This window comes from Dasypus novemcinctus, chromosome 12 (assembly GCF_030445035.2).
Source record: "Dasypus novemcinctus isolate mDasNov1 chromosome 12, mDasNov1.1.hap2, whole genome shotgun sequence".
Taxonomy (NCBI): domain Eukaryota; kingdom Metazoa; phylum Chordata; class Mammalia; order Cingulata; family Dasypodidae; genus Dasypus; species Dasypus novemcinctus.
The window spans coordinates 32,788,324-32,810,054 of NC_080684.1; the positions used below are offsets into that span (position 1 = coordinate 32,788,324).

General features: G+C 41.8%; 1 protein-coding gene and 1 long non-coding RNA gene across 28 annotated transcripts; one reads left to right on the top strand and one right to left on the bottom strand.

Annotated features, from left to right (window-relative positions):
- Positions 1-99: 99 nt before the first annotated feature.
- Positions 100-21,537, bottom strand: PCBP2 (poly(rC) binding protein 2). Of its 27 annotated transcripts, none has more exons than XM_023591421.3 (15): positions 21,214-21,537; positions 18,860-18,979; positions 18,262-18,285; positions 18,137-18,169; positions 17,618-17,734; positions 16,056-16,187; positions 14,377-14,505; positions 13,380-13,454; positions 11,440-11,532; positions 10,367-10,408; positions 9,083-9,155; positions 8,479-8,517; positions 7,511-7,563; positions 6,488-6,657; positions 100-598 (listed from the first exon to the last, which is right to left on the bottom strand). In XM_023591421.3, exons 2-15 carry the CDS (start codon positions 18,926-18,928, stop codon positions 562-564), a joined length of 1,086 nt encoding a protein of 361 aa, XP_023447189.1. In that variant the 5' UTR covers positions 18,929-18,979; positions 21,214-21,537; the 3' UTR covers positions 100-561. The 27 variants fall into 27 exon arrangements, with proteins under 27 accessions (XP_023447189.1, XP_004467509.1, XP_023447188.1 ...); XM_004467452.5 differs by having other exon boundaries at positions 7,511-7,566; XM_023591420.3 differs by having other exon boundaries at positions 13,380-13,466; positions 21,214-21,496.
- On the top strand, positions 2,693-7,549 carry LOC131280578 (uncharacterized). The gene is made up of 3 exons (XR_009188225.2): positions 2,693-2,813; positions 5,932-6,026; positions 7,440-7,549. It is a non-coding gene; the product is annotated as an uncharacterized lncRNA (long non-coding RNA).
- Positions 21,538-21,731: the final 194 nt, after the last annotated feature.

A 21,731-nucleotide genomic window follows, 5' to 3' on the forward strand; every position in this document is an offset into this window, starting at 1 on the left:
AGCTGGAATAAAGGCGCCTATTCCTATACAAAACCCAAACAGGGTCCTTCTCCTTTAAGGGATATAAAAGGTACAAAAACAAGAGCAAGACAACAGGAATAAAACCCACGTGAATCACTGTGGCATCCAGTTTCTATTCACAAAGAAAAAGCTCCAGTCCATCTTTTAATTTTTTTTTTGAAAAATTCCTGACATTACAGAACTAAACTGAAATGTATTAATATTCCACTCTTACATTTCCATGACAAACAGGAAAAAAAAATTCATGAGCCGAAAAAAAAAAAAAAAAAAAAAACCAAAAAAAAACAAAAACAAAAACCACAAAACAAAAAACAGGGAGAAGCTTATAAAACTAAATATGGATCTCAGCATTAACAGCTGAACAGAGAAAGGAATTAAAACGCTTTAATTAAAAAATCACGAGTGGATGATAAAGTGTGTAGAAACTGAAAATTTACAAACTATTTAAAACCTGGAATCGCTGACTGTTCAGAAACTACACAGATGGATCATGGGTGGTGGTGAACAGCAGAAAGGGATTATGGATGAATCTGCATTGTTCTAGCTGCTCCCCATGCCACCCGTCTCCGAGGAAAGCCTGTAACAGAAATAAACTCAAAATTAGTTTTCTCATTGCCCAGCTACAGCTGCACCTTACCTCCCAAACTTTCAGTCTGGTTTGTGAAATGTGAAAGGGAAGTAAGTAAGTAACCAGTGGTTTAACATCAGATTTCTTGGATTAACCACTAGCACAATCCTTTAACCTCTAGAACACAAGCTTCCTAAGACAAATTACCTCAGAACTACGGGAAACTGAGCATCTTAGTCAGTGTCCCTCAAATTACATTCTTTCAAACTTTGAGGGGATGTTTAAAACACTTAAAACAGCTTAAAGAAACCCACACTCTGTAATAGCAACTCTGGGTTTTTCTACCAATGTGAAGGCTATTACTATGACAAGAAAATACACCAAGGAACATTTAAAGGGGGTGGGGGGGACTTAAACTGCCAGCAAGTTGGATTTGAACCAAGAAAAACAATCAACTTTCGTTTTTAGGCCTAGTCTTCAGGACTTAAGAATGGCAGTCAAAATAACATTTATCTAACTCTCTAGAATTTCCAACCCTGTGGGGTTTTCTAATAAGAAAAACCCATCCAAACATACCTGGGCTCCAAAGCCATTCTGTTCAGATAGGTTACTGAGGTCCTATAATCCAATTTTGGGCATTGATGGGAAGATATTTTGGCATTCAATGTGTGTCACTGATATATCTGGCAAGACTTGGCTCCCGTTTTAAATAGAACATATGACTGTTTTAGATTTATAAAGACTTTAAACTGGCATAACCTACTTGTGGTATCTGGTCATGAGAGCATGACTGATAATTCCTCCTCTGTATCCCTTTCTCAACAATGCAAGGCCCAAAGCTGGTCATCCAAGGAGAAAAAAAAAATCAAGACCAAGAAAAAGAAGGTCCTTCAAATACAAACTATATTTACTTCCAAAGCCAGAAGTAATTTCTCCACTTGAGCATGAAGGAGTTGGTCCTGGAAGGAGGTAGAATCCTTGCCAACCTCAAGCCGGATGATCAAGGGCATAACAACAGACCCTGAATAAAAGGGTTTGGTGTGAACTACTTTGCTGAAGGGAAGTTAAGGTATTATTGTCCACGAAAGGAGCGCTGGATACATCTAAGACCTTAAGAGTTGAAAAAGTATTGTCCATAATTTATACAAACACTGAGTGGGAACTGAAAAGAGGCAGGAAAAGGGAAAACCTATCCAGAAATATGTTAGAGACTCTAGGATACAAGAACCACACGGGGGAGCTCTAAGCTCCTAAAAAAATTTTAACACCAAGTAGTACCCTGTGGAGGTACTGCAGAGTTCCAATAATCCTTCCATGATCTTCCATTTGGTAAAAAGGCCTTTTGTTCAAAAATAAAACAAAAACCAGGTCCCTTGGAGGCAAAGCTATCATCAGTATGACTAAGTTATACTACAGAAAGACTCTCCAAGGGAAAGCTGGACCACATGATAAAGGGACCAGGAATAAGTAAAAATCTTATCTGGATAAAGAAAGGGAGGTTTGTCGACTTGGGACATGGCAGTACACTGATTCATAGGCCTAATCTGGGATTGAGGACACACACACAAACCCTGGACAATGAGAAAATATATTGCAATGTTTTTGGGTTTTTTTGGGTAAGTGTTAACAAATGGGGGTGTGAAATTAAAATTGGGGGAGAGTCTACATCAAGTTCTGGAGAATTTCACTCCTTTTACCCTAATAGTGTGCACGCTGGTCAAATGGAAACATATCAGAGGCCTTGTGCAAGTATACATAGAGCATTTTTACTCTTTTACAGAAAGAAAACTGTTCCAGTATTGGAATGAGAATAGAGCTTCAGGGAGAGGTACACTTGAGTAAAGCACAGGGGTAAAGCTTGAGTAAAGCACTGATGTGATGTAGAAATTTACATTCTTTTAGAGCATTCTATATTTAATCTGTAAAAATATAATCTAATTTTAATTGTGTTCCAATTAGCTGATCCTTAAGGCTCCTTCCCAAATCTAAGCCTATAATTCTCTCATGATAGCTTTGGTGGGGAAAGGGAAGGCTAGTCAGAGATAACAGAAGGAACAGCAGACAGAAGCTGCCAGACCATAGACTTTTTGCATCTTGTCCGACCCCCATCTTAGGTAAAGAGATAACTTATTTGTATTTATGCCCTGTAAAAGATCCTCACAGACTCGCCAGAGGGAACAGAAGCCCGGGATGGACACCCTTGTTATCAGCTGCTGTTGGCAAGGTAAGGGATCTGAGAAATCAGACGAACTGTTCTTCATTAAAGAAGCTTCTTGTCAAGTATTGAGGACCCTTGTGATCTAAACTGCTGCAGGTCCATCTCCAGTAGAGAAGAAAAATGATTAAGGTTTATAAAAGCTAACCTGTGATACAAAAAGGTCCAGGTCAGCTTTATAAAGACTTCCTAGTTGAGTAGCCAGAGGTCACAGGTTCCCCCCCCATTTACCCTTCATAGCACACAGTGAACTAAGTTTTTTACTGTGGCAACTTTATTACAGCTAGAAACACAAATATGGCCAAGAAGGCCTTACTGATAACTTAACCATTAAATAATTTTTTAAAAAAGGATTAAAGGAGAAGCTTTTATTCATCAACACAGAGCCTAACACATTGTTATATTGCAAGGCAGAATACTACTACAAAATAAAAGTAACAGAATGATAAAAAGAGCAAGACTATGGCTCTAGATAAAGAATTCAACAAGTCAAACTCTGAAACAGGCACTCAGCTTAAGTGGCCTAAACCTAAACAAGGGTTACCACTGCCCCACCCCCCATAATGCCCCCAAAGTAGTAAAAAGAAAATGTCACAAGCTCACAATTGTTTGGTTCTCACCAATTTTAACAAAGGAAAACAAAATGAACCAAGAAATACTTGAGGGGGTGCCTCAAGATGTGCAATCAGTAGGGGGAGAATCTCTGTTTTTCGCCTTTCAGTTTGTTAGTTACACATGGCACGGCAGAGGTGGTGCTGGTGGTAGCTGAAGCCCCGGTACCCTTAGCAGCAGACACAACATTTAGAGCCAGGAGAGGGATGGGTTTCATGCCAAGCAGACTGGAGACACAAGGGGCGGTCGGAAGAGGGTTGGGGAGGCTGGAGGGTGCGTCGGAGGTCCCCGCTGTGGCGAGCGAGGGGGTGGTGGTGGAGGAGGAAGAAGAAGAAGAAGGGGTGGAGGGTTGAGAGAGGTTGATGCTGAGGTGATCAGGGATCGTGACGGAGGCTGCCTGGGAGGAGGGTTTAGCGTTTTCTAAACTGTAACAGAGGAAAAAAGGAACAAAAAAAAAAGGGTGGGTGGAAGGGAAAACCACAAAAGGGAAAAAGTACAGGACAAAACCGCTTCAGTTATCAGTAAGTGCCTCTGGCTGCCAATTAGGAAGACTTAATACCAACTTGTGACAAGCTGTTTGTGCCCCCACCCTCTAAAAATGTATACTCTGCTACTTTCCATTCCACAATTTATTTAAATCTGCTACAGTGAAGAAAAGGACTTCAGAAGGAAATCACAGAGTACATATTCCCATCTATCTGACACACTGTTCCCACCTATAAGTCAGAAAAGAATGATTTTAGAAGAGTACCCATACCCATCAATCTCCAAACAAGGAAGATATGTATTTCATCCAAATGTCCATTACCCATTCTAATCTAATGGAAAAATAATCCACCCAGCAATTACTTGCATAACTTTCAAGTGTTAATCAGTAAATCTGTTTTTCCTATAGTTTTTATCAAAAATTTGTTTTTATGTCCACACCAAATTAACCAAAAGGAGGATGAAAAGAGGGAGCTGATGAGGCATAAAGGACTGAGCTCCCACCTCCCACATGGTAGGTCCTGGGTTTGGTTCCCCGTGCCTCCTGAAAAGAAAAAAACAAAACAAAACAAAAACAAGCAAGCAAGCAAAACAGACAAAAGAAGCCAACTCAGGAAGTCAATGCAGCTCAGTGGCTGAGTGCCAGCTTCCCACACACAAGGTTCCAGGTTCAATCCCTGACCCCCAACACCTCCCCCCCCCCCCAAAAAAAGAAGAAAAAAGAAAAGAGGCAGGGGTCCAAAGTAGATCACTGACTGATTTCAAACTTCAAGGAATGTTAAGACGTAGCATTTTGAAAGAAAAATGCTGAGCATAAAAGTATAGATATGAACTAGGGAAGCTTCATTCTGAAGATGGGGAGATGGTATAACAAGTCTGTTTTTGACTGACCGTACTTCTAATATGGACCTTAGAATTGTAGAGGGAAACTCAAGCACTGCTGAAAAATTCCATGTTTACGACACAAAAATGCTGCTGCTTCTACTCCCAAAAATAAGCTTCAAATTAAGTAATGTTTTTCACCTCCTAAATGCCTGCATGTTTCTATTTGCTGAAGTCTGTCTGGACTACCCCACAAGGCTGACTTTCTCTTAAGATTCCATTTTAAGTCCAGGAACAGCTGCAATCCACAAAGGAGAAAATACAAAAATCAACTAACTACCAAAAAGACCTAGACTGCTATCACGAAGAGTCAGAAATAAAGCAGAAATGCCCAAAGCCCATTACTGAAAGTAGAGAAATCTTCCTTACCTAGTATTAATGTTAAAACCAGTTTAATTTGTGCACTTAAACTGGACAAGGATGAGTAAGGTCTGCAAAATTCTTCCTTTCATATTAAATGAAGCTTTAAAAAACAGTCTGACTTAAATCCATAGCTTGGGAAATAAGATGATCCTGAAAGAACTGACCATAGGTCAGGAAACTTGAGGTGGAGGAAGTTCTGTTTCCTTACAGTGTAGCCATTTTCCTAGTTTCCAAGCAAGTCGGTCACATTTGAACACTGTGGCCAATTTCTAGCTTCCAAGAACATGATTCTTGCCATTTAACACAGCACACCCAATTACAAACAAGAACCCAATTACAAACAAGAAAACCCTGGCACAACAGCCCCAGAGCAAAGCTTACTACCATTTCACTCTGACCACTGAAGACTTGATGTCCTTGGTGGCTGAACAAGAAAACAGATGTACACACAGAGAAGTCTCTGCTACATAAAAACCAGTGTGTCTCAAGTAAAGAAAAGAAACACTACTGGGATACTGAAAAGCTCCTAACTAGGAATAAAAGACCATGGAATAAATACATGGCCAGTACAATCTTGGCAATAAAAAACTTAAGGAACCCCTTTCCCTTGGACAAGACTCAGGGAACTCCTAAAACTTTTTTGACCAACAAAGACCAAATCCTTAGAACAGAGGTTAAGGACAAGTAGACACCTTCACATAAAAGGGAGAGCTAAGTGCCTTGAGAAATGAACTAACACTGGTTTAAAATGTTTAGTAAAACAATTAATGTGACTTAACTACAGGAGCTGAGAACAAGAAATATAAATGCCCTGGTTCAAGCAATTGAATTCATGGATGCCCATTAAGACAGTTCTGCTACAATCTCAAGTGCATTCACGTAAGTTAAGTTTGAGTATATCAAACCTCAGTAGTTGGCAAGGGATGCAATGGGGGAAAAGAAAACACCCTTGGCATTTCTGAAAGACTGCAACATCTGCCTCCTTTTTCTCCAGAATGTGAATATTTACAATTTTGGAAAAATGGGTTTTCAGAGTAAATAATGGCTATATCCAAGAAATTATCCTATTGCAATGAAGGATGTTTTGCACCCCAAATTAATGAAAGAAATATTGTCCTATTAGACATGTACACCAAGCGACCCACATTCCCTCATGTCAGTCTGGGTGGGTCTTACCAGATTACTGACCTAAAAATGAAGACATGCTTCACCCTTTCCACTCCCCAAACTTTTTCTCCACCTTCCACCCACCCTACCTACCAAGTAATCCCACATTTTAATTTTCCCCAACACATGAAATTATGCTGTAACCAGTAAGGAAAATGGTAGAGGACCCTTACCTGACATTGATTAGATACTGTGCCAGACTAATGCTGGCAGCAGATCCAGTGATGGTAACCTGCCTATCAGTAGATCCTTCCACTGGGTTCGCAATTTTGATCTGCGCCCCAGACATCTGACGGATCTCATTGATTTTGGCGCCTTGACGCCCGATTATGCAGCCAATCAACTTAAAAGAAAAAACAACAAGGCACACTAATTAAGAGTTGTACAGCTAGGTCCAAGAATTCCATCCCATTTCTTCCCGGTTCCCTTGAGATTCTGTGACTTGAGTCCAAGAAATAAAAGACAATAGCGTTCACTACTTTCATCCTACATTTCTCTACCCACATTATTTCTGATAAGAACACTAGTTGTAGATCCCACCCCTAACTCCTGCCCATTGTTCTGTCTGACCACTAGAGGTCAGAACCAACTCCAAGCTGACTGGCTCTTGAGTTATTTCCTGAATACAAGATGCCCTCTTTTCAGAGCACCAAGCCCAATGACAGAATAAAGCAGAGCCAAGATGATGCTAAACCTAGGAATGGATAAAGGCTACTTCAGCTTTTGGAAGCAAAACCCTTAAATGCATCCTGCCATAATTATCACCTTTCTATCCTGACAAGAATTCTGGCCACTTTCTATAGTTTTCACCTTGGGAAAAGTTTTAAAAACTGGTCTACCGTAGACCAGTAGAAGCAGTTACTGAGCACCTGAAGTATGACTACTGAAAGCAAGAAACTGAATTTATTACCTTTCATTTAAATAGTTATGTGTTGCTTATGACTACCATACTGGATTGCACATTCAAGGACCAATGCTCCCACTTCTGCTTTAAATAAGGGGTTTCAGATTCTATCCAGAAAGGATTGCTTGTATGGCATAATTTTTTAAAAGGCAAGAAAAAATTCTATATAGACTTTAAAAACTTTAATTTGATGTTAAAACCGTCCCATTTTCTTTCCCTAGGGCAAGAGTACCAAGACATGGCTAAAAAGACATTCTTTTAAACTAATTCTCCCATACAACCAAACACTCACATCATTTGGAATGGTGAGTTCATGAGAAGTAGTCTGAGCAGATGCATCCAAACCTGCTAAAAGACAGAAGAGAGCAAGAAAGTTCAATGCACAGCATACTAAACCCCAATGACTTGCACATTAACCTATGAGAGGGAAACAAACTCGAAACCCAGCATTGGCTGTTGGGATTCATCACTAACTTGGACGCCTCCAAGGAGGAAAGAAATAATGCTGGAAAAGGTTCTTCTGTACACTCCCTCCAAGATCTGATTTCATGCCATTTCCTGCAAAGCCCAGCCTATCAGGGGTGAGGGGTGGAAGCAAGGGGCAAGGGAGGACAGTATCCTCAAACAGGACCAGAATTTAAACATCAAGTCCTCTATAACTTGTTTAACCCTTTGATTATCCTGCTGTTATGTTCCAATTTTATGTCACCTGATGCTCAATAGCACCAGTGCCAATATCATGCCTGCTACTGGGTACCATGGACTTTTGGCACACAAGCAGACTTGCTTTAAATACACCAGTATCAGATTAACACCTCCCACCCCTATCCTTCTAACCTAGACTTGAAGGTCGGATAGAATAAAATGGCAGTCAGGTGAGGGGAGTTCATTTGTCCAGATTTATTCCCTGTCAATCATTTGTTCTGGTGTTTATTTTGCTTTCCAAAGAAAAAGAAAAAAAAATCCCATCAGCAAAACACCCATACCCATCTATGACTCCTGGACTGGACCAAGCCAGCTGGCTAATCCTCAAAGCCTAGTCCTGCCTCTCAGCTGTGTCCACTGGTATCAACATTTTTAGGAGGAGATTGGCCAGATCCATGAAGGGACCCTTGGGGGCACTAGGCCACCCCTTTGCGCTCTCAGCTCCTCTCTGCCATGTGTGTGTTGCTGGTATGGTTCATGGGCAGTGAAACAAGACTCCCACCAATTTATTAATATAACAGTAGAATACTACAGATTTTTTTTTTTAATCATTACCCCAATAGCCTTTCACCTCTGGAGAGCTGGATTCAATGCCTGTTAAGATACAAGTGAAAATGAGTTTGGTGGTCTCATCCTAACCCTATCGGACAAGTTATTCCTTATACAGAAAAAAACAAAACCCCAAAAAAAAACACAAAACCCAGAAACAAAACAAAACAAAACAAAAAACCCAAAACAAGAAAGAAAGGGGAAAAAAACCAAACAAACAAAAAAAAAAAACCACTACACAATCTGGCATAAATGGACTGTCTCTACCCAGGTCTGTGAATAGGTGGTGGAGAGAAAGGGGGTGCCAATCAGATCAAGGGGGCAACAGTCAGGATGTAAGATGAAATATCAGCCTACCCTTTGCCTGACAAGCATCCCCAGACCTCACCTCCAAACCTTCCTTTTTCTTTTAGAGTAACTCATCCCAAATGAAAACCATGATAACAAACACATTACCTCCTTGGGTTTAGGCATAGTAGACAGGCAAGTTTAAACCAGCAGGATGCTGGGTTAATGAAGTTTTATTTTAAACAGAAGTCAAGCTGAGACCTTGGGGCTGGCCTCTGACTTGTACTACACCTTACAAAAATAAACACTGAGGTATCCATACCACTGAATCCGGTGTTGCCGTGCGTCATAGGAAAATGAGACTGTTGCATCGCCAACTGGTGCAGCTTGGTCAACTGCAGGGAGGAAATAAGAGGTTGGCATTAGGAAAGTTAATAGTGCCAGGGCTCAAGCACATTCAAATTTGAAAATGCAGAGCTCCTGATTCCCAAAGTTGACTCTACTCCTCAAAGAGTAGTGACTGAGTTTAAATCATTATCATGGGGAAGGCAAACTATGAAGGGTAAGGGTTATAAATAGGAAGGATATCAACACAAAAGAATGAATGCACTTTGGGTGTGTGAAAGCAACAGCACCCGCCCAACAACCATCCCCTTGTGGGCTACTTAATGAAGGTGTTTGCAGGCATTGCAACAGATGCCCCAGGGACAAGCACAAACAGAGTAGGTAAACAAACTGAGTGCAGTGGTGCTAGGGAACACACACCATGCAGGGTTCATCAATACTGGGTAAAAGGAAGGAAATGAGGGAACAGGGAGACTGCAAGGAAGAGAAATTAAGAAACCCAACTGGGTTTAAAAAACCTCCCCCCCACTCCCCCCCAAGCACTACTGACTTCCAGAGCTATTTTCCTTTATCTATATAAACTGTCCTGGCTATTGTGAAAGAATCCCTCTTCAGGTTAACTTCCCCTCCTCCTGAGGCCTACCACTAACCAAAAGTCAAACTCAACTTCCCATGTCTATTGCTTAGTACCTGAAAGGATTAGTAAAGATAAAGGGCAGAAAGAAAGGCCCTTAAAACAAAGCCTGAATACCAGCACTTTTAAATAGCTTTTAGTAGCAAGGTGTTGTTTCCTATGACATAAATCCCTTTACCTTCCAAAGGCTTTTAAAATTGTCACCTCAGATTGAAGAGCACCCAAAGGTAAACCCAACCACCCACTCACTACCTCCCCCGTACAAAGAGGCCTCCATGGAGGAAAGCACAGTCCCAGTAAATTTAAACTATGCCCTAAAAGAAAGTGACAGTACACCACATAACATTTTTCTTTTAACAGAGTGATATGGAACATGGGGAAAAAAGAAACTAATGATCTGCTGAGTTGTAATTTTACAGGGTCTAAATGCAAGAAGGAAAATAAGGTGCGACTATGCCCCCTGAATTAAAGATTATTTAAGGGCCAAAATACAGAGTGCACCTTGTGAGACAAACAATATTGCAAATATTTTAAGACCAAACTCACTTCTGGCTAGTAGGGAGAAAGGAACAATACAATTTGGGGTGGGTAAGGCAACTTTTTAAAATAAGAAGTGAAAAAACTTACATCTGGCTGTGGAATGGCATACTGTCCTTGAATGGTATAAGCCTACAAAAGGAGGAAAACAGTTCCTATTAAAAACCAATCACGGACAGCCACCCGGGGGGAGGGGGAAGAAGGGAAGGAAGCGGAGAGAGCGACAGATTTCAACTAGCCAGGAAGCCAGAGTTGAACTAGAGAATGGACAGGCCAGTGATTGTGACAGTAGATAGTATCTTGCAAATACAGTCAGACTCAAATTGGCCTTCTTAGAACTTTATTCCAGGGAGCCTATAAAAGGGATCCAAGTTCCATGTAATCAAAGGCAAAGGATACATATCTGTTTATTAATCAAAATATGACAGGAAGATTAAGCAACACCTTGACTAACCAAGCCCCATCTTCCTCCTTGTATATACACCATCTCTTCCCTCACCACCCCAATCCTTCTCCTGCCAATCATGGTGATGTGAATGGCTTGTACCTGCATACACCTACATGGCATGTTTTGAAACACTTCGCTTTCTATCTCTACATCTGCCTAAAGAACTTAAGTGCACTGAAAGCCAGCTAGATCCCTAGAAACCACAGGAATACAAAATCCTGCCTTCTCCCACCTCCCCTCCACGAAAGGCACTCACAGAAACCACTATACCCTCCTCCCCCCACACCATAACCTCCCAAAAGGGAGCTGGGTCTTCAGGGCAATGGGGTTGAGGGACAGGAGAAAAGGAAAAGGGAACAGGAAGGAAGCTGGGAAGGAAGGAGTGGCTGGTTAAAAGATGTGACGCTTCTCACATCAGTGGCTAGTTCCCCTTAAGTGTGCCCAGGTGGGGGTGGGAGGAAGGTGAAAATGGGGTGGGAGGAGTGGGAAAGAGGGAAGAGGGGTTGAACCAGGAAAAAAAAAAAAAGTTGGTGTTACCATCTGGTGGGATACGCGGCCTGTGTGAAATGAGGTGGGGGGGTCAGTCCAGGTCCCCGTGGACAGGTGGTGTCCACAGCACAAAAATCACCAGCGCCACTGGCCCCCCGTGTGTTGGCAGTCTCGGCTGAGGCGGAAGGATTGAGTGAGCCTTGGAGACTGAACATCCCCCTCTCACCTCTAGAGGTGGTCCCTCCAGGTCAGGGTTGAGGCACATGGACGGGGTGGTGTGGGGAAAGCTCGCACTGTCGCTGCCTGTGCTGTACCTGTCCTGTGGATAAATAGAGGATTTCAGTCTCCAGGGCTGTCAATCCGGCACCTTGTCACCAGCATGAAATTCACACAAAAAAAAGTTGTTTTATTTTTTTTTCCTTTTTTTTAAAATATATTAAAAAAGAGCTCACAACACAATTTGAAACGAGCTGCAATCAGCGAATTAAAAAAAAAAAGTTACCTAATGGCAGGTTTCACACTGCACAATTGGGCTATTTTCAGTAAGAATGAATGGGTGGGGTACCAGAGCTGATGCCAGCTCCCGGTCAGTGTGGGACTAAGTTGAACTCCTACAGAGCCCACTTTGTCACAAAGCAACAAAAGATACAGGTCCATCTGTGGACACTGCATGGACTGGTCAATTTAAAAAGGCCTGTGGGAATGATCCATGGCAGGGCCACTCGTGGAAGAAGCTGCAAGCTTTTAGAGGATGGTCAACTGAATAAAGGGCAGGAAGGGAAGGGAAGCAAAGAAGTAGGAAGGGAAGGAGGAAGGGGAAAGGAAGAAAAGGAAGGGAACTGAAGCCAAGAACTGTAAACAGAGAGGATTTCTGCACACAAGCATGGGACTCCTTTGTAATCCCAAATGAGAGTGGAAGAATCCCGAAGAGCAGGAACTTGGAGTTCCTGGGGAGAAGGGAAAACTCCTAGGGCTAACCCTACCCTCCTGGCTACCCTGACTCAAGTCTTCGCCTGTATTTTCAGATTGAAAGTCCTTTAACCAAACCAGTTTGTCCAAGTTAAGTACCGAAATCAAGATACTAGGCATACTGGCTTAGTAACTTAATTAACTTCATGTGAAAGCTCCCAGAACTTCAAGACAAAGTTCCCAAAAACTTTTTCAGCATTAAGCTAACTCAATAGAGGGTGAATAACATGGACATCAAATTTATGCTTCCCCTATAAATGTCTCCCAAGATCAAATAATAGTTGAGATGGAACAAGTTGAATAAATGTGCTTGTAACAAGCCAGCCCCAAATGGGAAAGGCACTCTGAGCAACACATGCCTAGGAAACTACCAAATGGTTACTATTTCAACCTGAACCCCAATATTTTTCAATACTGACCTACCTACTCCTCAAATACCAGCAAAGCATAAAACTACACTGGTGCTTATCAATGCTTGTCATAATCTGACTTTAGAATAAACCACATGCCAAGGAAACAAGAGTTTAGGTTGGTCAATAAGGAGTAATGGCCAAAAGGGGTGCTTTGGTGCTCTTACTCTAACACCAAAGATCACAGCACCACAGCCCAACATGCTCCGCCCCTTTTCTTGCACACTGAACCCTTAAATCCTGCTTTCTTATGCCATGAGGATTCAAACCAGTGTTTACTGATGTTAACAGCTTGAAGGACAACACACTGGAGTATGGGAGCAAAGGGGTAGGAGTAAGGGAGGTGAGGTGGGGGAAAGGGGAAGTTTGTAGGACACTCAGGTTCAAGATCCCCAATTCTGAGACACCATCCAGAATCTCCTTCAGAGGTCTCGTTGGTACCTTTAGTCAGACCTCTAAAGATCACCCCACAAAAGCATAGATGGAGTGGGGGTGGGAAGTAGTGACAGCAAGGCAATTTAACCCTTTCTTCTAACCCAACCCACCTCAATTACAAATAACCTCTTCCGAGTGCCTACAAAACTTCCATTGCCTTCTAAATATTAAATAAGGGCGTGGCATTCATAGCTTTCTCCAGTACAAAAAAAATAAAACTAAAAGCAGGTCAAACTATGGCCAGAGTACAGATTTCAGCAAGCATGCAGAGTGGCCTGGTGTGCTGCTGGCAAAGTTGACATTTCAAATATCATCTTTGATCATTCATGCCCACCAATAAAAATTTTCTTACCTGACCACCTGCAAAGATGACCGGAGAACTGGACGGCTTGGGCCGGTACGGGATGGTCACGCCCTTCGGGGGGGACTGGGAGAGAGTCAGAGGGGGAAAAAAACAAAAAGAGATAAGGTTTCAAAGCTGCTTCAGCTGTGTGGCTTAAGCTCACACAGGTCATTTAAATTAAAAATTGTGTATTATTTCCATCCCTCACCTACCAATGTTATGGCTCTGGCTTGATCTAATCTCAAATCACCTGCAGAACTGGTTTGCCTTTAAAGAGTCCTGCCTCTGCATACATACACACACTTCAGTTTGTAATATTTAGGATCTCAAATTTTGGCCTGAATAGGCAATAAAGCCAATATGGGAAATAAGGACTGAAATGTCATGCCTGGGATGACAGTTATTGACCATTAACATTTCAAGGCCCTAATGAAGATTTTTCTGAATTCTACTTCAAAATTCTACTTTGCTTTCTCACCCAAAACAGAACTCACCTTAATGTGATAACTCCAAAGAGATTTAATTTCCCTCAATGTTAAGAGTAACATATCCTCAGGACCTCACATATTCAGAATCGCCATTTCAATCGTGTAGAACTGCCATTTTGAAATACTGCCTCAAAGCACCGAAAATCCAAAGAATTTGTCAAAATTCCATGTAGCCAGAAAGATTATAAATCCAAAAGGAACTTAATTTAGCTTCTCAGGATCTCAGATACACCACTTGTCCACTCAGTCCAACTAGTTAATCTTACTCTACTAACCGTGCTAGAATTGCTGTGAACCAAAAGATCATCACTGCTCAGCAGCTGCTGTTTTTGTGGAGACTACATGAAAAGTCAAAGCTTGGAGAAGAAAAATATGTACTCAGGGAACCTCTTCCCCACCCCCCACCCCCATTAAAGGCGTCTAATAGCTTCGCCTAATTCTAGTCTTACTAAATATAAATCAGTCCCTTTCTCCAGATCTGCCCTCCCCCCATACTCAGCATGAGCCTGAGGGCTTACCTCCAACATGACCACGCAGATCTGTTTGACACACTCAATGATGGATTGCGGAATGCCAGCGATAGTGATGGCCCGCTCAGTTGAGTTGGGGAGCATATCCCCTGCCACCTGGACCTGAGCCCCTGTACTCTTCAGGTAAAAAGAAATTCAAAATCAGAGAAAAACAGCTCATGCTCTTCCAATTCCTCACAGCTGCAATTTTTTAAACTAAAGTTCTCTATCTTCCCCTTTTGTCTTTCCTTCCCACTTTTCCCTTATTCCAGACTGATAGGACAAGACTATTTTACCAGAGTTAAAAATAATTTAACCTCTAAGAGCCAAAAATAAGGCTGGGTAACAGCCTAAATATAACCTGATCTCAAGAAAACAGTCCTTCTAGTTTCATCTGAGCTAATGATAGCTCCATGGGCTACCAAACAAAACCCCTTCTAAATATCACCAAACTTTTATTCTTATAACCAACAAATATTTATACCAACCACCATTTCGGGTACTTGGCATACATCAATGAAGAAAGTCAAGATTCTTGCTCAGTATGTATGATATGCTCCCAAAAACTCAAACTATTTTCTTTTGGAGCTATTAAAGTGCCATTCCAACACCTAATTAATTCAATAATCTCTGAGTACAACTAATAGCTGCCACAGTTCAACATAACTTCTGTAATTTTTAAGAATTACAACTACACTCCAATAATTCTTCCAGTTTTCTTCTTGCTATTTAAGACTTCGGTCAAGAAAAATATACCGTTATATATCAGACTATTTCTCATTAAGCATGCAAAAAATTATGTAGCCCCATGAAAGAGTTGCCAAAGAATTATTATAAAATGGGAACGAACCATATATGCAATAGCTGGGAATTTTAAGTAACTTTTTCACATTCTGAGTTATTATGGTTAAGATGCCATGTTGAGTGAAATAAGCCAGACTCAGAAAGACAAATATTGTATCTCACTGACATGACAAGTAGAATAAGCAAATTCATGGAGTCAGAAACTAGAATACAGACTACCTGGCTAGGGGGTAGGGGGTGGAAATGGGAACTAATGCTTAATGGGTCCAGTTTCTGTTTAGGGTAATGGAAAAATATTGGCATTAGATAGTGGTAATGGCAGAACAATGTGATTGTAATTAACACCACTGAACTATACATATAAATATAGTTAAAAGAGAAGATTACAAGTTACATGTCACTTGAATAAAGAAGTTTGAAGGGGAAAAAAAAAAAAAAAAAGAACCTACCAGCACTGTAAAATAGTGAACCCTGACATATATAAACCATGGACTATGGTTAACAGTGTAATTGTAATAATACTGTTTCATCAATTTTAACACAGGTACCACAACACATTAATGCCAAGTATTAATAATATGCGAAACTGTACATGAGGGTATGAGAATTCTATTTTCTGTATGATTTTCCTATAAACCTACAACTTCTCTAAAAGTAAAAGCATTAGTCAATTTTTAAAATGTGTCAATTTTAATCTCTCAAAATTGTATAATAATTTTGTTCCCAAGACATCAAGAACTGAATCCTCTACGACTGTTAGTTACACTTCAATAAAAATCTTCCTCTCATCAAATGCAAACCTATCTTAGCCATACCCAGAGCTAACAGCAGAAAACACATTTAGAACCGCTGATGTTTCTAAAAGAAGCACAAAAATTACCAACCTCTCGTATTTCCTTGATCTTGCAACCACCTTTCCCAATGAGAGAGCCACATTGACTAGCAGGGACCACCAGCCTCAGGGTGACTGGGGGTCTACTGGCAGCTGTGCTATTAGTCATAGAGCTGCTGATGTCCTACAAAAGGAAAAGAATTAGAACACCAGAAGGATGTACAAGTTTAACAAGATCTCTAGAAATCTACAACTATCATAAAACAACAACACCCCATGCCACAGCCATAACCCACCACTGACAAAACTTCAAATATGAACCCCTAACTATTTTTGTAAGATAAATACTCCCACAAATTTCCTTAAGAGTTAGCCCCAAATTTATTTTCATTCATCTTGGGGAGTTGATTTTGTGTGTTACTAGAGAGAAGCTATGATGTTTTGGATTTACGGTGAACTGGGCAAAGGTAAGCAAAAATTTAAGCCAAACTAACAGAAAAATGAAAATAATGCAACCACAGATTCAAGTGACTCTGTCCTCTGCTGAGAATATTAGGAAACTGGAAAAATGGAATACTCTATATCATTTAAGTTTTTGGTGACATTAGCACTGTACAGATAATGAAATTGAGACTCAGAGTATACTTCTCCAATCACATCAAAGGGGTCAATTTAATTGTATTAGTTCCAAAGCCCAGTCTTTTCTAATGATGCTGCATCAGTTAAGTTCATTCTTCTAGAATGCTTTTAAACATCACTTCTCGGCCTAATCTCTATATAGTGGCTAGAGAGACCTGGGAATTGCTGGAGCACAAGCCCCTGAAGTGGAGGACAGGTTTTTTGGTGAAAGAATAAATTTTTTTTTTAAGCTACAAGCTCTGGACAAACACAGTCCTCCTAGTTAAGAGAGTATTTCTATCTTGGCAGGGATAAGATTTCAGGCAACATTAAGTATCCAAACACCAACCAACCAAGCTGCAGCCAGAAGCCACCTGTGGTGTCAACTGCATAATTAAATGCATCACTGCAGGAGGAGGAAGGGGCTAGGGACTAAACCTAGGACAATGGTTGTTATTCAGCCTCTGAAGGAGGTTGTTTCGTTAGACAAAAAAACTTACTTCTGCCAAAAACCTCTGTTGTGGACCTTTTGCTTCTGATAACCCAGAAAATATCCCCTCCTCCCAGTAGAGTTCTGACAAAGTATCAGCTTGATTTCTAAAAATAACAGCATCCAGGATTGAAGAATTATGGCATCTATGCAGTATACTGGTGTTCAGCAGGGCTCCTAGAAAAGCACGCTAATTTTGCTCATTCAACTGAATTAAGAGGCAGAAAGTTTACCAAAGCAACCCTCAAAATTGTTGATCAAGAAATAAGTGTTGCTAAAATAATGGCAAATCATCCATTTCAATGATTCAAGTATAACTTATTTACTACAAAAGGGCAAATTTTGGAGATGTTGGATAGTAAAGGAACCATCTATAGATTTTTATGATCTAGTTTCAAAAGCTCTTATGAGAGGGCAGGATGAAAACCCCTTAGAAAATAAATAAGCTATCTAGAAACACTAGGCAATGAAGAATAAGGAGAGAGGGGGAACAGAGGACAACAAACCTCTTCCAGTTTGTCAATGATCATAGCAAAGGCTTTAAAGATGGCATTAGTGGGTCCAGCCAAAGTGATAATTCTCTCAGGACAATTCCCTTCTGAGATGTTGATACGTGCACCACTCTGGATAAGAAAGAGCAAAAAGAAATTAAACAAGCAAAAATACTTGAATACATGTAGGAGATATCTATAGCCCCTTCTAAATAAAAATGGACAATGGCCTGGGTATATAACATGATCTAAATTCAAGGCAAAATCACTCTCATCTCAAAACACTGTTCAGTGTTTGTTTTCAATCATAGCCTAGGGCAGTTGTCTTAAGTCCTGAATGAATTCTGAAACTTGGCAAAACTACATTTCCCAGCATACTATTTGTAATTACAAAAACAAACAAACCAGTCAGAAAATACCTGCTTCTCCTATTGTGAACTCCTCCTCACAAGCTCTCATTTAACAGAATTTTTCTTTTGTCTTAAAGGGTTAATTTAACGAAGTTAACAATCCCAAAGCCCCTTCAAAACTTACTTCCTCCCGCATCTTCTTAACTGATTCTCCTTTCTGTAAGAGGAAGAAAAATTGAGTGAGCTCCAACTGCTATTTCAACCTAGACTGTCTAAACTGTAATTAGAGTTGAAGTGAAATTGATTTACCTTTCCGATGATACTGCCAACTTCCTGCAATGTAGAAAACTAGTGTCAACAGTGTTAATTATCATAAACATGAATTTCTTACTGTCCAGACAGTCAACTGCTATCTATGCTAATTACAACAAACCATAGGAAAGATTTTAAGACTTATGAGGCGGACAGAGGCTTATTGTTTTCCGTGCTCAGAACTAGGAATGAAGCTATCAAAAGAACTGTGAAGGAATAATGATGCTCAAGTAATTAAATGCTATAATTGTGTTTAATATAAATTTTAATACCAAACATTATCTTCCCCTCTCTAGGTTTCCTAAGATCGTTTGCCTAGAGGGAATCTATCTCAACCTATAGTGACCTCCATTTGAAAAATCCTTCCATCTAGGTATCAAATAGTCTCTGGTTCTAACCTCTAGTTAAGGCTTTCCTGCTCAGTGGAGCTTCCTAGTAGAGTATGTCCATTTTCCAAGTACACTCAGCTAGGGAAGAATGCTAAAGCCAGACATCCCACAGTGTTAATCTGATGAGAGCTCCAAGATGCATGCCCTCTCTTCCTGGCCCCTCCCCTAACGGTTACTATGACCCAATTTTCCAAGCTGGTGCATACCTTTCCATGCATAAGTAGCCGGATGGTGAGAGTGACATTTAATCCACCTTCAATCACACCGGTGTCCATGTCGAGCGGTGTTCTAGGGAGCTGGACTTTGAGTGGTCAAGTCTTTGGTCACTGGTGGGTTGAAAGCCAAAAACTTAAATGCACACATGCCCAAATTCAGAAGGGGAAAAAAGATGGAAGATAATGGAAAGTTATCTTCCCATTATCGCTATTTTCTAATTGATACTTTTCTTTAAATGACAACAGGTTTGTAGACACCCAGCACAACTACATTTGTAGCTCAGGTTTTGAATATAGAGGGCAACTTTCCAGTCTGCTCTAGTTAGCGGTAGGGTTTCGCTGACTCTTTGGATGAGAAAGTTTCCTTCAACTGCCAACAGTTCTAAGGAAACTGCTGAATGGGCACCAGTTGTCCTCTAGCAGAAAAAAGCCTCAACAGGATGAAGAGGCACCTGGAAATCATAATGGCAAACTAACAAACTACAGTTAAGAGCAAATCACCTTTTGCTTTCATATTTAGCAGTTCAGGTGGAAAGCTAGAGAACATATGCAAATTTTCTTAGTAATTTCTAGATAAATTGAGATGCTAAATAACATCACAAATTTCAGATGTTGATGAATGACACTAAATGATTTTTAAGAGATTTAAGTCGACAAGCTCACTGAAAACGCATCATCCGAGACAATGCTGGAGGTTTCATATTCTTTGGAAAATGACTCGAACTATTTAGTACTTTTCCCCCTCCCCTCTCCCGATTCAACTTCAGTTACTCAAATTTGAGAAATTTTTCTTGCTTCTGAGTATTAAACTTTATTACCAGTCTTTTTTTAAATTGAATTTTCTTCCAAAGAAAACAAAGCTGGTACTGCTAAAATTTTATTTTGAATTGTTTTAAACAACAGTAATGTGCCTTTCCTACCCAGCATGGTCCTTTCCCCACAAACCCTCTGAACCAAATAATGTTTCTAACCTTTCCCCTTTAAATAACTGGTTATGTGTGAAAAAAAAAAAAAAGAATCTTTACATACACCTCCACCTGACTGTCTAGCCATGTTTCTTGGATGACATTTTAGGTATTCACCCATTTAATGCTGATGACTCCCCCTTCCTAGTTTCCCCCTTGACAAAATCAGCCATCTATTTTAACCTTGTTCTAACTCAAAAGCCTATACTCTAAATATTTAAAGTGACTGCCAACCAGTCAGTATATGGCAAAATGCCTACATCAAGGATGTAAGTGATTACATAAAAAAAGATGAGCCTTGCATCCCTGAAACGCCTCATTTCCACATTTCCAGAATATAATTGCTGGCAAAACCCCAGATTTTGACACTTTTGACTCATGGAAAAACAGTATTGCTTGGTGGGGGAGAGAGTTAGACTTTAAAAAATGAGATATAGTAAATATCCGGCAGTTCAATTCCTTATCCTTATTCAAGTGATGGCAGTCACATTCCAAATAACACAATTATGCAGTTCGAAAGGGGAAGATAATTGAAAACTTATTTTGAAGCCCATTTGTTCTGTTAAGGCACAAAGACTCATTTCTAACTCCAAAACATCCAAGTAACCCAAGAAATACCTGTCATATTTAGTCTTCTCACTAGCTTAACATAAGCATACCCGATCCCAACAATAAAACTGTTAATCCTGCAGTCCATTACCCCTTCTCCTATAAATAGCTCGGTCTGGTTCTATATCGGCAGGCATTTTGTAATTTCAAAATTCGTTACCCCGAGAGATCTTCCTGAATATCTCGGTAACTGAGAGCCCGTCTACCCTTTCTTTAACTCCGCAGCCCCTCTTCCCCTCGGCCATCTAGGCATTTTCCACTTATAAAAAAAAAAAAAAAAAAAAAGGCCCCCCCCCTTGACTTGAAAAGAGACGGAAAAAAATAAACGGTTCGGTCGGGGGGGGGCGCTGCGATCCAGGGGGAGGGGCCGGACTATTAGCGCCTCCTCGTGTGGCTGCGCCAGCGCCTGACCCCCGCGGGGAGCCTCGCTCACCCGCCCGGCCAGCAAGCCGGCCATCGCCTCCCCCCACCCCCCTCGGCCAACAAATCCACCGCCGCCCCCCCTACCGCGCGCGCGCCCTCCTTGACTCCTGCGCAGCCGCCACCGGGAAAAGGGGGGGGTGGGGGAGTAGGCCTTGCGCGAGGCCTACTAGGCCGCGCTGGAGCCAGGACCTCGAGTGAATGGCCGGCCAGGCCAAGTGAGGGAGTAAGCGCTCACGCGGGACTACGCGAGACCGAGGCTCGTGACGAGGACCGGAGCCCGCTAATAAAGACAGCAAGAAGAGAAACAGAAGCTATAGGCGAGGGCGGAGGGAGAGTTTTTAAGCTTACCTGCAGGCGCGAGGCGACTGTGGGGAAAAGGGGAGCGGGCGGGAAGGGGAAGGGCGGGAGGCCGGGGGCGGAACAATAGGGGCGGGCGGGAAGGCGAGGGGGGCCCCGCGGGCGGGCGGAGGAGGAAGGGGGGGTGGAGGAGGAGGAGGAGGAAGGGGGAAAGAGACCCCGGGGCGGGTGGAGGGCGGCGGAGGGCGGGCGGGCGGGCGGAGGGCGGGCGGGCGGGAGAGGGCGCAGGCTGCGGCTGCTCCGGCTGCTGCCTCTGCTGGTCTGGGAGGGGAACGGGGCGGAGCGGCCCGCTTTCAACCCCGCGCACCCTCCGACCCCGGAAGCGCTAACCGCCCCGGGGGCCGGCGAGGCGACTGCGTAGTCTCAGCATTCCCTACGCAATGCGTACGTCCTCCCAACAGCCTAGAGCGGCTCCATGAAGCGCGTCGTTACCAGCGAGACAAGGGTTGGTAGCAGATGGCGAGTTGATGATAGAGCGGTAGCGTAGGGTCGAAAAGGAAAAGTGACCC